This window comes from Lolium rigidum, chromosome 6, assembly GCF_022539505.1.
Source record: "Lolium rigidum isolate FL_2022 chromosome 6, APGP_CSIRO_Lrig_0.1, whole genome shotgun sequence".
In the NCBI taxonomy this organism is placed as follows: Eukaryota; Viridiplantae; Streptophyta; class Magnoliopsida; order Poales; family Poaceae; genus Lolium; species Lolium rigidum.
The window spans coordinates 245,234,684-245,252,209 of NC_061513.1; the positions used below are offsets into that span (position 1 = coordinate 245,234,684).

Consider the following 17,526-nt stretch of genomic DNA (forward strand, 5'->3'; position numbering starts at 1 on the left):
AAATAATCATTTAAATCACACACCTAATTTTCTATAATGAAAATAAGTCCATTAATGTATTTGGACTTTAAAAACACCTTGACAACATTTCAAGGTTGTATTTTACTTGAAATCAAGTATCCTCAAATTATTCTTAGTATTAACCTCTTACATGATATAATAACAACATCGGAAGGGGGAAACAAACCCTAAAACTGGAATCATGCATAACTGCTTCTTTAACCATTGCCCTTATCGGACAATGATACTATTTTTCAGAACCAGAGGACAAGGGTCAGTCCACACCTTCCAACTGCAAAACTTTGCAGTGTTCAGGCAAGTTCATCACTTGCTCATGTCATTTGAGTATTTTTATCAAATTACTTGCAAAGTATTATGGTTATCACTATTGCACAAAAATCAAAACCACTACTTTCATAACTATGAATATGACTATGTGGTGGGCAATGGAACCATGGATTGTGTTGATATGGTGGAGGTTCCATTGCACGGGTTTATATCCGGCTAGGATTAAACAACAAATGTCGCCGATGATTCTTGTGCCGTAATACCCGTGTTAACCATAAGATCCGGAGTGGGATGGAGTAGTCAAAAGTGTTTCCACCTCTCGTTCATCAACGGATGCGCTTACCGTAGCAGCTTGTGTCCGGCGGAACAACCGGAGGGTGGGGATCCCATTCTAATTCCCCACGGTAAAGCATTGCTTGCCGTAGCGGTTGTGTCTTGCGGAACAACCGGAGGGTGGGGATCCCATTCTAATTCCCCACGGTAATGCGGTCTATGATGGGTTGCGGCTACCGGCGTAGGAGTGTATGGTAGAGCCCAGCACTGTCGTCGTGGTCGGGGTCCACCCCGAAATTACGGGAATAATGGGACCGGCGTGGACCCGTGGTCGGGGCATGCAACAAAGGGTGGGTGTTCGAGGTAGCGGAGGAACATGATTGGCTAGACCTTATACCGGGCCTCACACCAAAGGAAGTGTGGACGGGAAAGCTGCCCGGTTGGCACCAAGGTTAAGATCTCTTATGGGTAAAGCAACACACCTCTGCAGAGTGTAAAGAACCGTGACCTGTCACTCCTCTGTTCCGGGATGAGGAAGCTGCGAACGCGGCCGGAAAGGAGCTCCATGAAGTTCTAGTAAACCGGTGAAGGCTGACGGACATAGCTCTTTGAAATAAAAGCAATCTCTTGAAGAAATGTTTATCAAAACTTGCATTGGTATTAGACTTTACGGTCTAATATCGTAGCTAGTGCATTAAACACCTCTTATCTATAATGAACTTGTTGAGTACGCTCGTACTCATACCACTCTTAAATCCCATGCTTAGATTGTCCGAGATCGTCTGGAGGAGGACTACGACAGCAATGAAGGAGCCGAGATCATCGGCTACGAGGAACCAGACCTCTCAGGAGGAGTGGAAGGCGTAGACTATCTCATTGTCTACGGATCCGGGGAGGCTTCCGGAGGAGAACAAGCCTAGAGATATCTGATGAGTAGTAGTAACCGAGCAGCCCGAACTCTTAGTATTTAGCTGCTCGATGGAATAAATGTTTAGTTTAATGAGACTCTTGTATTGTAAGTTAAGTTGGGTTCGCCTCGAACCCAGGAGTGATCCTCTTAGGACCCAAGAGGAGCTCCGAGACGATATGTGTATGTTACTTGTAATAATATGTGAATGAGTTATGGACCCGCTATGTTCTGTTGTACTACTCTGAGGGATGTAACATTTGCGGAATGGTACTTCGTGAATGTTATATCAACGACTAGCATACTACAACATGCAGTGGTATGCAGGGTCACCACACAGACTTTGACTATCTATGCACAAAATTGTACCTTCTCCCTGAGTTCACAAAATATAGACTTATAACAATACTTACTACTATAATATATGAAAAGGATCCAAGAAAATCAAGATATTCCTGAAAACTGGTTTGCACATCGGCATTTTATGAACAGATTCTAACACCTAGTTGAAAGGGTAATTAATCGTATCTTATGAGAGATCTGTGCTAAAAGCTTCGCCAGTGAACTGTGTCTCGAGAGACTTCCCGCCAAGGTCACCTCAATGCTCCCTCCTATACTGACGTCGATCGATCCAAGATGTTTGAGACTTATCGGGCTCAACCGTAGATTGCCAACGAGTCTTGGAGCTCTAGCATCCCCCATTCACAACCATCCCCAATTTTGTTCAACTCAAAGTGTATGAGTTACATATTGGTGGAGACTATTTATATACTAGGACCCATAAATGACCAAGACTATCATTTTGATGGCAAGTGGGGTGGAAAATATAGGAAATGTCGGGTCTATTTGTCCATGGTGGACTAGTGCGTGAGTGCATGTGAGTATGGGTGTGTACATGATAACGGGCGAGTGCTGCCTTACACAATGCGCCCGTCCGGTGAGAGAGGGCTTGCTAGTTTTTATGTCGTAGAAGGTAAGAAAGGTGAAAATATGAACTTTGCACTCCTTTCATGTGTTTCACACGACGTACATGAGACGCCTGCTATGAGTATTTTGCCCAAGTCTAGAACCTAAATTGTAAGGGTGAATGTCAAGTGAAAATATCCAATGGAGATTAGAGACCGATTACTGTGCGTATGCCACGAGGAAATGATTATATTGATATCTTTCAAAAAAAATGTGTGCATAAGGAGATGATTAAGCGTGGAATCAACCAAGATGTCTCTTGATCTTTCAATACATTGCAAAATGTCGTTCTTACTAATATCCTTCCTGAGATTTTTTATATTTCTACTTAGTCGTTTATGATTTTAATTAATGGACTTGGGAAGCACATCGCCCTTGCTATATAGAACATTTCTTGTTTCACATAATAAGATAGTGCACTAATTTATTTAGCATGAGCGCTTTTTTATGATCTTTTTTTTTTTTTGAGGATCTAGCATGAGCCTGTTTCAGGTTTAAAACCCAGCGTCATCCCTTGGAAGCGGTAGATGGCCGGCCCGGACCATGAACAACCCCTCGTAGACCAGCCCAGCGAGCAGCCCACCGATCATGGGGCCAACCCAGTACACCCAGTGCCCAGCCCACACCCCGGAGGCGAGCGCGGGCCCAAAGGAGCGTGCCGGGTTCATGGACGCGCCGGAGAACGGCCCGCCGGCGAGCACGTTGGCGCCGACGACCAGGCCCACCAGCAGCGGGCCGAGGTTGCCCACACTCCGGCGCGGGTCCACGACGGTGGCGTACACCGTGAAGAGCAGCGAGAAGGTGAGCACGGCCTCCCAGAGCACCCCCTGCGCCGCGCCCACCCCGGCGGCCAGCGCGTGCACGGGCAGCGCCGCCCCGCCGCCGGTGAGGAAGGAGAGGAGCAGGCAGGCGAGGGAGGAACCGAGCAGCTGCGCGGGCACGTAGAGCGCGGAGCGGAAGAGGGTGATGTGGCCGCCCGCGGCGAGCCCGAGCGTGACTGCCGGGTTGATGTGGCCGCCGGAGACGTGGAGCCCCGCCGACACCATCACTGCCACCGCCATCGTGTGCGCCAGTGCCACCGCCGTCAGGCCCATGATCGTGTCGGTACCGCCGGACAACCTACCTGCAAACACATGTACGCACCGCACGTACATAGTTTCACGTTCTCAGATCGAACACATGCAAGCATGGACATCGTTTCCATGTATCACTGTACATGCGTACGTACCGGCGGCCATGGCGGAGCCGACGCCGGAGAAGACGAAGAGGAAGGTGAGGACGGCCTCGGCGAGCACGGCGCGGACGCAGCCGGCCTCGGTGACCTCGCGGTGGTGCCCGAGAGTGAACTTCGCCATGAGTGTACGCCTCGGTGTTGTATGTGGCTTATCTGATCTGTCGTCGGTGGATGATCACACGTACGATCGAGGGAAAACCCGAGTTATGATCCAGTTGGGTGGAAGCTGACGGCTATATATAAAGGTCGTATGTGCAGTATGGGATAAGGAGGCGGGAAATGATGGAATTGCTGATGCAAGCGTAATAACAGAGGGCGGTTGCCAGCCGGGGCTCACACCAGAGGTACACTGGCCGAGTGCACACATTCAGTAAGTAGCTTCAGAGATCTCAGCGTAAAAGAGAATCTTCACGTACTATGTTAGGCTGGATCTCAGTTTGCATTGGTTGCTAACCTAACAAACTACTTTCTCGGATGGAAAATGCGCAATGCTAGAGTTTTCGGAAATGTCTCCACCATGCCATCCTTTGTAATTTTGATTATTAAGCGGAATGATGCGCTTTGGCCGGGTTGCCGCGGGGACAAAGCATCTGAATGCTATCATGTCGCGAGAGTAGCCTCTTGTATTTCTTTTGCCTTCTTGGCTTTAATTTTGATTTAAACTATTCTTAATCAATAAAATAGGCAAAGCTTTTCCCCTGTTTGAAAAATAATAATTTGAAACAGAGGGAGTACTTATGTACACAGAAATAAAATCAGAACACTTATCTGAATGATGGATGATTATGTTTATGTTTACGTGTTTTCTGCTGCCAGAAGAAAATGAGTTGTCCATTCAAGGACATCCGATAAAAAAGAAGATCGGTTGAGCCATATTCATCTTAGATTGAACATCTCATATTACATCCCTTTTGTGATTGATACATTCTAATTTCTAAACTGAAAGATCGATTGACCAATCATCCTGACTTCGCTGTGGCACACTGCATCGTAGCTCACGAGACATGAGCTGAGCTTGTTAGGTGGAAGGACAAGAGAGTGAGGCAGCTACGGCATTCAGTGTCGTCGCGATCAATCGGACGGAGGGCACCATCGAAGTGCGCAACAGCACAAGGTGTAGGAGCCATCCTTAACAATCTCACACATCTTATTTACTGTTGGTGTCCACTCACTGCGCTGACGCAGCCTATCCTTAGGTTTTGGACAGCGAATTTAGGTAAGAAATAAAGCCGCTTTTCACGCACCCTTTCGTCATTTCATCTGGCCATTAGGAAGGCAGGAAGCACGACACTGACAGAAGGAAACCGGATTGACAGAAAAGAAGCTCTATTAGCAGTAGTAGGATGGTGACCTAAGATCTTTTTATCAGGTAACATAGGGTTCGAGGTCTACAACAGAAGTAGACGTACACCAGTTCAGATTCAGAAATTAACAAGACACTAGTGAAGACAAGCCCTAACCAGGGATGCCACTCACTAGCGTGCAGAATGTTCGAAACAGAGGAGCAGAGGAGTCACTCCGTTTGAGACGTCTTGGCCTCGGGCAAGGGAATCGAGCAACAGCAATGGTAGTATCCACTCTCGTCGAACTTGAACCTCTGCGAAAGGTGGAATGCCGGAACTGCATACTCGCCCCAATCCTGTTGCCCGTACTGCCTGAATATACTCCGCGCATCGAACGAATCATTTCTTCGGTTCCGCTTCTTGCTGCAGCGAAACATGCAGACAAGGTTAGAACTGTACATGGCAAACACATTACACAGTTGCAGAAAAATGGTTTGTTGCTTGTACCTCTTCATGTGGCGCACATTCATTATGGTTGCGTGTAACTGCAGTTGCAAAAGAAGAGGCTGTTTTAGCACCAAATATAGAAAATGTGCAGAATCACATTTATGGAATATTGTATTCATATATTGGAAACAAAACTCAGTAATTCTTTATGCATATAGAGACTTAACAAAATTTAGTTGCACATGAAAAATGTTTATCCCATCATAGTCGAACTAACTCTCAACTATATAGTGACAGGTTGAATTGATCAAGATGGAGAATCTTAGGGGTAAAAGACAAAAGAATAACCAAAATGATGTCACACAATGACAGAAACGTAGTCCTAAAAGTTTGCAAAAAGATGCTCTCTGCTACTTCAGTATATTTTTGTAGGTCTAAAAAATTATATAACTGATTAGCAGCTTGGAGAGAAAAATTATATATTACCGAGTAAATAGGCAACAGTGTAAATGCTAAAGATAGCAATAGAGAACTACTTCGGCTTATACAGTTATACTTACCCTCAATTCTTGTCTTGCGTCCCTTTCAAGAACTAAGCCTGACTTGACAAAGGCATCAGTTATTACTTCTAAAGGACCAGTAAAGAAACAACATTGCACTCGAAGGTTTAATTCTATCAATAGTAATAAAATGAATACTGAAATGATAAAGGAACACACAAACTGCTTCTCAGAAGATCCCACACTGAAAAAAATATACATATTGCTTATTCGCCATAAAATATTCCAAAGGATACTGCAGGCACGGACAAGGCGTCCTTCTCCACCAACTTCAAGTACTGGAGCATATACCACCCGGGCCCTGGCTGGCGAGCCTTTCATGCATGTCTGAAATGTAATATTCATGTGAATCACCAAAACTTGTTTATAAACATCCAAACATTCAATAGAGCAATAAAAAGTAGTATTGTGAAGTGTCAACAAATGCTCTGCTCTTCGCTCCGATTTTATCGGCCAACACAAACTAGTCACGTATAAATTAGCTTCTGATGAAGATACTAACACATAAATATTCAATAACGATATCTTTTCAACTAAAGAGGAAACTTACCAGACCCCTAAGTTGTATAGAGATAGGTCGGTTTTCCAAAGCTTCATTTACCTGGGAAGATAGTGACTGCATTGGCAATGCAGTGAATTAAGTTTCTGGATATTGTCAGCCAATAACACTGTATCTTCCTAAATAGCAATACCTGGAGCACATCAGAAGCCTTAGCTATACGATCCTTGTTCCACAACTTCAACATAAGAACCGTTAGGTGAAACGTTTTGGGCTTAATGAATATTGACTTGTCAATGCTGAACTCTGCAGGTGATGAAGAAAAGTATTCTAATGCTGAATGAAACAAAAACATTGTACTTTGGAAATGCATATGACAACAAGGATAAAGTGTATCTTTATAGCATTGCCAGTGTAGCACTAGCATAAAATAGACTAATAAGGATTATAGTGATCCCATCTCTCATTCAGAATTTTTATTTGATTAAATATTTCTACTAGCTTGTATTCTTTCAATTTTCATAAAGCTTCTGATGTATATCTCCCTATTAAACAGCAAGCTAATTCGTTTCTCGATATTAGCATGTCGCTTTGGAGCTATCAGGGTCAAAATAAACTCCATGGGCCAGCCAGTATAAAAAAAACATAGATAACCAAATTTACTTGATACCAAAATTTTAAGATAAAAAAATCACATATGCATGTCTTCGCAATCTTGCTTTCTCCGTAAATATATGGCCTTCTATATTAGCCGCTTAGTAAGTTGTAGTCAACTAGGAAAACATGGTTTATCTCATGTGTTATTTTGTTGCTTTGTTTACAGTTTCAAGATCCAAATGTGGAGCGTATTCATCAAATTTCATAATACGTACATGCCTTATTTGATTCATTCTTCTTAACTCTGTAATGATGTTACGTGCATACCATTGAGCATCCCTACTGACCAAGAACACAAGTTTTAAACATGCACCTTCATGAACAGAATAATGCTGCATTTTTTAACAGACAAAACGAAGTTCCACGAGCAAAGTAAATAGCATTGACTGTAGAAATAATTCTAAGGAACACGATAAATTTGCACAAAATAAATAGCTAAGATTTAGACCTGCTTGTGAGCCTTTATTATCCACAGACTTCTCTTCTTCGACTCGGCGCTTGGTCAAGACACCCTGGCTTTCTGCTTCATCATTTTCGTCAGTAGAATCTTCACCTAGGCTTTCATCCTTATCACTATCTACATTAGCTGCCGACAGCCCGAGGATCGAGCTCTGGAAGTTGTTCAGTTTCTCGACAAGATCCGGGTGGATTGCCAACGGAAGCGATATGAAATGAGAGTAATCAAGCATTGGACTTTTTACAGCCTGAAAAATAGGACAAACAAAGTTCAGCAGTACAGAGTGATTATTACTATTAAATGAAATAACAAAATATCCTGCTACCCATGAGGGTACCTAGGCACATTTGCTTCACTGTTAGATGGGTATGATCTTATCATTATAGGGTTGCTCTCAATTAGAGGGATTAGCAAGTCTGGCTCTAGGGTTAAAGAGAGGATTTCAGTGCCACTCGGCCACTCCAATGTTCTTAGTGAACTAGATAGGGGAGAGTGAGAAATGTACCAGAAAGGTGGTTGCATTCTGTATCTTGAATTCACTCATGTGTGTTAGGTCGAACCAAGGTAATGGACACTTCGATTCTTCCAGTGGAGGTACTACTTTTGGACAATTTACGCAAAGAAATGAGTAGAAAATCACAAAACAATAGCCAGTGGACAGTACCACCGTCACTTCTACAAGATGTGTTTGATAATTCACACTAACACTTCTGCAACAGATATATTACTTTTGTGGTTCTGCCCTGAACGCTGATATATTACATAGTTAAATTGTTAAAATTTAACTCATCGTAGCTATATTTGTTAACTAAGCTAGCTTGTGATATATGTGAAATGATAATAGAGGGACTGATAACTACTTTGGTGTCATGAACCTCAAGAAAGCGGTAAATATTAACCAAACAGCAGCAAAGATAAAGAGGAGCAATGATTCAGTGAACAATATAACCATACAGTAATCATCTGTTGCAACAGTGTGTTCAATATCTACCTCTCCAAGAACTTTGGCAATTCTCTCTGATGCATTTCTAATACTTTCAGCGTCTTTGCCTTCAAGGACTGTATCTCCCATGCAGTAGAATAAAATAATACTATCCATTAACTCCGAAAATAACTAACATCTTACATCATCGAACATAGTTTCAGAAAGAAAGGCAGGCATAAGTATACCAACAAGAGTTTCCTCCTTTGAAGATGGAAAGATAATTTTGACTCCATTCTCTTGTTCAATCTGCTTCTGCATACATCCACTACAAACCAAAGAATAAAAGTTATGCTAACAAATAAAGGCCAGGGATTGTACCAAATAAGAATGGCGAATATAAGAGCAATACCCCTTTCCTTTCAGAAAACGCTTCAGAGGAACATCTACCTGTAAAAGAACAGCTAAATCTATGAACAGCATTTAGAGACTGTCTTGTAAAGACCACATGCTTAGAGGGAAAAAACAAAGAGCTTCGCTGAAAACACAAAACTATTAAATCATCTTCCCAGCATACCTCGATAGAACAGGAATATTTCTCTCCAGTTACCTCCATAGTGTCTTCCGTAACTACTTTGGTTGCACTGGAATCAAGAGCAGAATTATTTTCTGACGATGAAGCATTATTGGTGGTCACTCCAATAACAACATTAGTTGCTTTATCCGAGGCCAAAATTTCACTATCAGTGATCAAAGTCTCTACCACTTGCTTCCTTCCAGAATTGGATAATTCATCAAGGTCAGCTGCATCGTGTTGAGATATAAGGTAATTAGATCATAACTCCACACACATACAAAAAATAGATGAGAGAAGAATTGGAGGAAGACACATAAGGGTACGTCTTGAGGGAAAAAGTAATTAGGAGAGTCCAATTCTGATAGTTAAGCTTTGTGTATCAACCTTACGATTCTTGATGGCTCGCAGTTACCGAAGAGGTAATTACATGATGACAGGTCAATCACAAAAAAATCTAGGATTAACTTCAATCAAGCACCACTTAAGGGTCGATCTCCTAAAATGTCTATAGTATGCCCACTCATCTGGCTAGCACGTATGCAAAGCAGAATGCCATTTATTTGCTAATACGACACATGACACGTCCAAGATGCTGTGTTCATATTTTTTTGCTTGAACCTAAAACTCTATGCTCAGCAGCCCTTTAAAAAATTATAATTGATGAGGAAATGCGCAATGGCCCGTAGCTTATGACTGACTTGATTGAATAGCATTGGACAATAATCCACCATGAATTTCAATCTAGGACTATGACTTCAATTCAAAATAATTGGAGCTTTGGCAAGATTCACTATTCTATGCTTGTGAATCGAAATTTCAGTCTACTGCCATTACCAATGTCCAATAAGGCTGGTGCAACACTTTCACTACCTCTTAGGAAAAAAATATCATAAGGTGAATGCTATATTTTCTTTAACCAGTTACGCTCCATTCCTGGTTTTCGGAAACCAAACTAGTTTTCAAAGGTGTGACTTGTTCGTAAAAAAATTAAGAGCTAGTTTAAGAGATAAAAGACTTGATAGACAGATTAAAATGCGCTACTACGAGTCTCTGATACATGACGTCATGGTGCGAACTAAAACGTCAGAACGTCAGGTAGCAAAGTGGAGGAAACCTTTTCGGGGAGATGCTTGTGTTGAGACTGGCCTCCATCTCTGCACAGGTGAATTTGTCTTCCTGTGTTTAGAAGCATTGCCTGAAGCTCCTTGTGGCTGTTCCATCGCAAACGAGGGCAAACTGTTTTGAACAGCTGATCCCTGTCGATCAAAGATACCGTGGGAAGCATTATTGTACTGTAGGAATGTACGAGAGACCAAATTCATCAGGGGCAAACGCCCTCTACCACTTAATTTGATGGTTCAGCAATCAAAGAATTCCCCCCCAAAAGAATCCTTGGTACTGTAGTTGAATCCTCACCATTTTGTATCTCAATAAAACAACATGGTATAGATGAAAACACAACAAAACCCTTGCAGAAGCGCTAATCCGTCAGAGATGGGCTACAGTGCGAGGGATAAACATGAATTGGCGAGCAAAAGGGGAAAGAAGCAAACCGACACCACGAACCTGCAGGTAGCGGAGCGGGGAGGCGGCGGCGCACAGGGGCCTTCGGCAGAACCGGCTAAACCTAGGAAGATTGGAAAAGGGGGACGGCGGAACGTTAGGGACACGAGGGAGGTAAATCTGGGGGTCTCGCGGAGCGGGGTCGCCGCCGGCGAGGATTGGGCTCCCCCGTGTTTCGATTCGGAAAGGAAAGAAAGAAAAGTTGTGAAGTCCGAACTGTATTTCTGAGTAGCAGTAGTAGTACCTCGCGAGAGAGCTGTGCACGAACATGACACGGCTGATGAGAGGGGCGTTGCGTGTCGCCGCCGGGCGTGCGCGGCGGCGGCGGCGGAAGAAGCGAGCGCTACTCGTTCCTGGGGCTTGGAAAAGAAAAGCAGAGTGCTCTGCTCACAGGATTTTACTACTCGTCAATCGTCATCCAGAGTTCAGAACACTCGTGCAGTTAACCAAGACACTTACTACAGTACTGTAAATCACACACATATATTTACATGCAAATCTGATCACACGAATCAGAACAAGATTTCAGCTACTTTCATTCAGGGCACTGATTTTACAAGGCGATGTTCATGTTCATGCTGTCGCGGCGGTTGAGCATCTCGGTGATGCCCTGCACCCACTTGAGCTGGTCGTGCTTGCTCCTGCACTCGAACTCCACCACCCTCTCCTCCGTCCTCACGCCGAAGTAGCCTCGCCGCCGGCTGCCGTCGTCCACCTCCCTGCCTGCCCATGCCGGCACGTTGGACCTGATGTCGAGGACAACACCTGAAAACGTATACACGTGGCTGAGAGACTGTCGTTCATGCAGAGAAGTGGAGTGCTCGTAACTGACAAGCTTGCATGTCAGAAGCAGCTTACACTTCTTGGTCTTGATGAACGTGCCGGCCATATGCGCGCTCTTCATCTTGATGATCACCTGGAAGTTGGGATCTATGTACGCTGTGACGAGCTTCCAGTGGAGTATTCCTGCAACAAATCCCATGCATGGCACTCATGTCAGTTTCTGGATTATAGTCCAAAATAGTGTTCATCCGACGATCAAAGTACGAGCGTCGTACCCTGTCTCGTGCGCTTGAGGAGCTCGCCGCCACGGGACACGAAGATGAGCGGCGAGATGTCCCTCTCCGACGCCCTGCCGGCGTCGCCGTCCCCGGGCGGCAGGGCGGTGGCCTGGATCTCCTTGTGGAGCCTCGCGCGCAGCATGGCGGCCCCGCGCAGCGCCGTGGCCGCGCCGGCGGTGAGCGCCATGATGTCGCCGCTCGCCTGCGCGTTCACGGCCGAGTGGATGGACCCCAGGATCTGCTCGTGGCTCGCGCCCATCGCCTGCGCCATCTCCACGCAGTGCGACGCCACCAGCGCCGCCGCCGACGCGATGGCCGCCGCCGTCTTCGCGCCGCTCGCGTTCTTGGCGGCGCCCCGCTCCGGCGCGGGAGGAGGAGGCGAGGGCGAGGAGGTGAACACCGCGCCGGCGACCAGCGCGGCCACCGCCGCCGCGACCCCGGCCACGGACGTCGCCGCGTAGGCCTGCGCGTTGCGGGACCGCGCCTCGGCGCGCTTCTTCTCCTTCTGCTCCTTGATCCACGCGCCCATCGTCGTCGTCTTGCCGCCCGCTCTCCCCGCCGCGGCGGCGGCTCGGAGAAGCTGCGCGTCTGCCCTGGGAGAGAACGGTGGGCTCGCAGCTCCTCCAGTGCCGGCCTGCATAGCCGCCGCCGGCGCCGCCATTGTCGCGTCAAGCGAGGACCTATGCTGCTCTTCATTACCTGCAGCAGCCGCGACGGGGATGTCGCAGACGCCCTTGCTGCTCAGCACCTTGAGCGCCTTGGATATCTCCGCGGCCGACAGGCTCCATGACCGTGCGAGGAACTCCATCGTCTCCGTCGGGGTCTCCGGCGCCCGCACCGTCGTCGGAGGAGGAGGCCACTTCTCCGCCGGGCCGCCTTCCTCCTCGATGCCCTCCAGCCTCTGGAGCTGTCCATTGTTGCTCTTCTGTTGCTGCTGATCAAGGCATTCCTCCATTGCCTGACAGGGCTGTGACAGGAAACAAAGGTTAGCACCGATCAAAATTACACAAACTCAGAAACGTTTTCCAATCCTGTTACAGCTTAACAAGGTCAGTGGTTATTAGTATCAGAGGATTAAAGCCGAGAATCAGATGAATTTCAGGGACGTACGCACGAGAGAGATGGAGCTTAGAGTGAGCTTGATGCTAGGACGGAGCTCAATTAGCAACTTAACACCAACTTATAGACACGTCTTATACTATGACACTAGCATCTGCCATAGTCCATAGGCAACTCAGAGTTCAGGCTTCAGACAAGTACACACGATGACAGTGTCAGGCTTGTCCTATATACGGAAGCTATGAAAAGACGAGGCAGGCAGTGCTCTTAGTTAATTGTGCTTACGGCTCGTGCTGTTAGTGGGTGCTAACTAAAGTCTCCATAAAAGTGCTCAAAATGTTGCTTTTGGCAGCACTTTGGTAGAGAAGAGTATCCTTTGTAGTCTGCTCTCTTGTGGAGCCCCTGGTGTCTCCGATACTATCTGGTTTGAGAGCTCAAGTGTTGTTTTGTCCTCACATTAGTGTTTAAGCAAGACAGATAGCTAAGCTAGGTGTGAGTGTTGGCAGAACATGTTCACTCATATGCTGCATCTCAATTTACAAGGAGATTACCAAGGAATACTCAAGCGATTTATCCGACTCACGATCCACATTGCACAATGCTCCATGGTCATTAGGGCCGTCGGTCCTCTTTGTTCATGGTTTCCGGCTCTCCTGGTGCATCCTCTACCACCACGGGTTGTTAGGGTTTATGATTCACTATCGAAGGTTTTCCTTATTATGTCGATCCTAGCCTCCTAGGGTTTGATTCTGGGGGGGAGAGGTGGCATGACATCGAAAGCGCCTTGAGTGCCGATGGGTGGGTCATCGATAAGGAGCCACTATAATTTGGAGGGCGGTGTGGCAATGTTATAGCCGGGGAAAAGGAGGGGGCGGGGTTAACTTGGAAAGAAGTTAGAGGGATATGTGTTCAGGCTTGGATGAGGAGCAATAATTTAAATAAACTTTTTAGTGGAAGCACTCATTGGTTTTCACACTATGTCAAATCGATACAAATCACAAGATGTTTTATATGAGATAATATATTCAATTCTAAAAACCACATTTATTTGGTCGACGGAAATGAGCGAAGGGAAATTAAGCCAGGGGTTGTAGGTTTTGAAGCATTTTTTGTTGTTTGTATACATGAAAGTTTAGGATGGTACCATTTGAGACGGCCTAATTTGTACCATTATAATAGCAAACGGGTTGTCAAAACATTTTTGATGATAACTTATGTTAGCAAGTTCGATCGAAGCTTAGTACTCTTTTGATTCAAAAAGGAATTTCGTAGAATTTGGATCCTTAAGAGTTTTACTACGTAGGTCTTTTGATTCTTGGGGTTGAAGTTTATAGAAATGTGTTTCTACGAATTACTTTGCATTCTATGTTTGAGGAAATTTTCCATCTGCTCAAACTTCTTGATTTAGTTCTTTTGTGTTTCCTATAGTGTCGGACAGTCCTGGATATAGATTCATGTAGTCTTCTCGTCTACAGAATTAAAGAGGACAAGAACAAGATACTCCGATCATATGTTTTACTATTCCCGTTTTAAAGAATCCTGCTAATCAAATAGATCCTAATTTCTCATGATCTCCCATCTCTCCTACACTATACAAAGCTAGGGAATGGGACTAACAGCAGACTCCATGCACCATGCTCAATCTCTCCGCAAACACATGCATGTAGACTCTGTTACCCGTCCCTGTAGTAGCCAAACAGAAACACCACATATACAATAGAAAGGTGAGGTTTTCTATGAAAAATTGCACCCATCATGCTATCTTTCACACAGAGGTGAAACTTCAGTTACTGAACCCATGCAGATAATTGTCGACAAGAAGAAACGTGTGATCACAAGATAGGAAAGTTAATCACCCACTTAGTGGATCATCCTTACGTGCGTGATTGGAAAATCATTGGCGGCAACAAACAGAATAAAGTTGGGCAAGGTTCCATGATACCGAGGCAAGTAGATCCGGTAGATAGGATCATAGGAGTGTCTGCAACTTCAGGAACAGAAATGTGTGGGTTTGGCAGCATTTTACATTTCAGCGGGAACCTCTGCTAGTATTGGTAATTGCTACTACTACTACAAGCTTGCTGTACTAATTCACCAATTCATGCTTTCAGCAAACAGGCGATAGTTGGAGCTTTACCTCTTTCCTGCCTTGTTTGGAGATTCTTTCTTAATGCTCCCAGGAAATAATGGAAAAAAGAAGGTTCATGATTGGGTGCTTAAGAAAAGACCTTTTATAGTCAGAGAGAATGATTCCACCTGCAGTCCGGGTTTTCCGCCGTCCGTGCGAAAGCATTCTGATCCTCGAATGGAGAGAACGAACTGTAGATTCCTTTCTGAAGAAAGCCAAGCTGGAGATTCCGTTATTGTATTTTTGCTAAAACATAAATTACAAGAAGTGATAGATCGAATTTTTGCGCTCCCGCCGTTCCATATTTTTTTGTTGCGGTTTTAATCTGAACTAAATCACGATAAAAATTATGGAACAGATGGAGTACTCAAGTAACTGACTGTTCTCCAAACAAAAAAGGTAAGACCGTAAGAGCATCTCCAGCCGCGTCCCCCAAAGCATCCTCCAAACTGCGCCGGATCGAGCGTTTGGAAGATATGTTTTCTTCGTGCCGTATTTGGGGAACGTCGCTCCTCAGCCACCCCCACCCCCCAAAACGCGGCCCCCAAACTTGTTTTTACATTAAAATACTCTTTTTTGCATTTTCATTTTAATAAAGAGGAGGAACATTACACAAACTAATACATAATTGGAAACATGGTTTTCCACAAACTAAGACATAGTTTGAAACATGGTTTCCACAAATTAAAACATTGCAAAATGAGGAAAGGAGTAGGCCTCGCAAATTTTGTATGTTCGCTGCCAAGAAAGGACACTCTCAGGCACTCAAACTGGAAAATTCAGCTTGTAATGATAGCCCTATTAGTCCTTTGCAGGGAGAACATACAGTGTGCAATCGTCCTCCTCTTTATCGTCGCCATGGTAGTGCTGGCGATAGGACGTGTCGTCGAACACCTTCACGCTCATCTCTGTTGGAGATATGCCCAAGAGGCAATAATAAAGTGGTTATTATATATCTTTATGTTTATGATAAATGTTTGCATACCATGCTATAATTGTATTAACCGAAACATTGATACATGTGTGTTATGTAAACAACAAGGAGTCCCTAGTAAGCCTCTTGTATAACTAGCTTGTTGATTAATAGATGATCATAGTTTTGTGATCATGAATATTGGATGTTATTAATAACAAGGTTATGTCATTGATGAATGATGTAATGGACACATCCAATTAAGCGTAGCATAAGATCACGTCATTAAGTTCATTTGCTATAAGCTTTCGATACATAGTTACCTAGTCCTTCGACCATGAGATCATGTAAATCACTGCCGGAAGGGTACTTTGATTACATCAAACGCCACTGCGTAAATGGGTGGTTATAAAGGTGGGATTAAGTATTCGGAAAGTATGAGTTGAGGCATATGGATCAAGAGTGGGATATTGTCCATCCCAATGACGGATAGATATACTCTGGGCCCTCTCGGTGGAATATCGTCTAATTAGCTTGCAAGCATATGAATGGTTCATAAGAGATGACATACCACGGTACGAGTAAAGAGTACTTGTTGGAGACGAGGTTGAACGAGGTATAGAGATACCGATGATCAAACCTCGGACAAGTAAAATATCGCGTGATAAAAGGAATCGGTATCGTATGTAAATGGTTCAATCGATCACTAAGTCATCGTTGAATATGTGGGAGCCATTATGGATCTCCAGATCCCTCTATTGGTTATTGGTCGGAGAGAAGTCTCAACCATGTCTACATAGTTCACGAACCGTAGGGTGACACACTTAAGGTTTTGATGTCGTTTAAGTAGATATGGAATATGGAATGGAGTTCGAAGTTTTGTTCGGAGTCTCGGATGGGATCCAGGACATCACGAGGAGTTCCGAAATGGTCCGGAGAATAAGATTCATATATAGGAAGTCATTTTCTAAGTTTGAAAATGATCCGGTGCATTTATGGAATGTTCTAGAAAAGTCCGGAAGAAATCACCATGGAAGGTGGGGACTCCACCTAGCATGGCCGGCCAGCCTAAGGGAGGAGGAGTCCCAGGTGGACTCCACCCCATGGTGGCCGGCCACCCCCCCAAGGAAGGGGTGGGAGTCCCACCTTGAGTAGGAGTCCCACCTTGGGTAGGTTTCGTCCTTATGGCAAGTTTTAAGTTGGGGTCTTATTCGAAGACTTGGAGTCAAACTCTTGGGGGTTCCACCTATATAATGAGGAGCAAGGGGAGGGGGCCGGACACACCAAAGCCTTGGCCGCACACCATAGTGGTCGGCGCCCCCCTCTCCCCAAACCCTAGCCGCCTCTCCTCTTCCACCTCTCCCGCATACGCTTTGGCGAAGCCCTGCCGGAGATCTCCACCACTACCGCCCACCACGCCGTCGTGCTGCCGGAATTCCGAGGAGGATCTACTACTTCCGCTGCCCGCTGGAACGGGGAGAAGGACATCTTCATCAACACCGAACGTGTGACCGAGTACGGAGGTGCTGCCCGACTGTGGCACCGTCAAGATCTTCTATGCGCTTTTGAAAGCGGCAAGTGATCATCTTCTGCAACAACGAGATCTAATCTCGTAGGCTTTGAAAATCTTAAAGGGTTAGTCTCGTGATCCCCTCGTTGCTACCATCTTCTAGATTGCATCTTGGCTTGGTTTTTGTTCTTGCGGTAGGAAATTTTTTGTTTTCTATGCTAC

General features: G+C 45.1%; 2 protein-coding genes across 2 annotated transcripts; both read right to left on the bottom strand.

Moving 5' to 3' along the window:
• Positions 1-2,928: 2,928 nt before the first annotated feature.
• Positions 2,929-3,789, bottom strand: LOC124666521 (aquaporin TIP4-4-like). Its single transcript, XM_047203871.1, has 2 exons — positions 3,663-3,789; positions 2,929-3,557 (listed from the first exon to the last, which is right to left on the bottom strand). Exons 1-2 carry the CDS (start codon positions 3,787-3,789, stop codon positions 2,929-2,931), a joined length of 756 nt encoding a protein of 251 aa, XP_047059827.1.
• A 1,188-nt stretch (positions 3,790-4,977) lies between these two features.
• On the bottom strand, positions 4,978-10,903 carry LOC124663892 (activating signal cointegrator 1 complex subunit 1-like). Its single transcript, XM_047201536.1, has 13 exons — positions 10,637-10,903; positions 10,185-10,326; positions 9,071-9,297; positions 8,906-8,943; positions 8,742-8,821; positions 8,563-8,630; positions 7,563-7,818; positions 6,651-6,763; positions 6,509-6,574; positions 6,195-6,285; positions 5,959-6,026; positions 5,459-5,496; positions 4,978-5,374 (listed from the first exon to the last, which is right to left on the bottom strand). The coding sequence occupies exons 1-13, from the start codon at positions 10,901-10,903 to the stop codon at positions 5,182-5,184; spliced, it is 1,647 nt and encodes a 548-aa protein (XP_047057492.1). The 3' UTR covers positions 4,978-5,181.
• Positions 10,904-17,526: the final 6,623 nt, after the last annotated feature.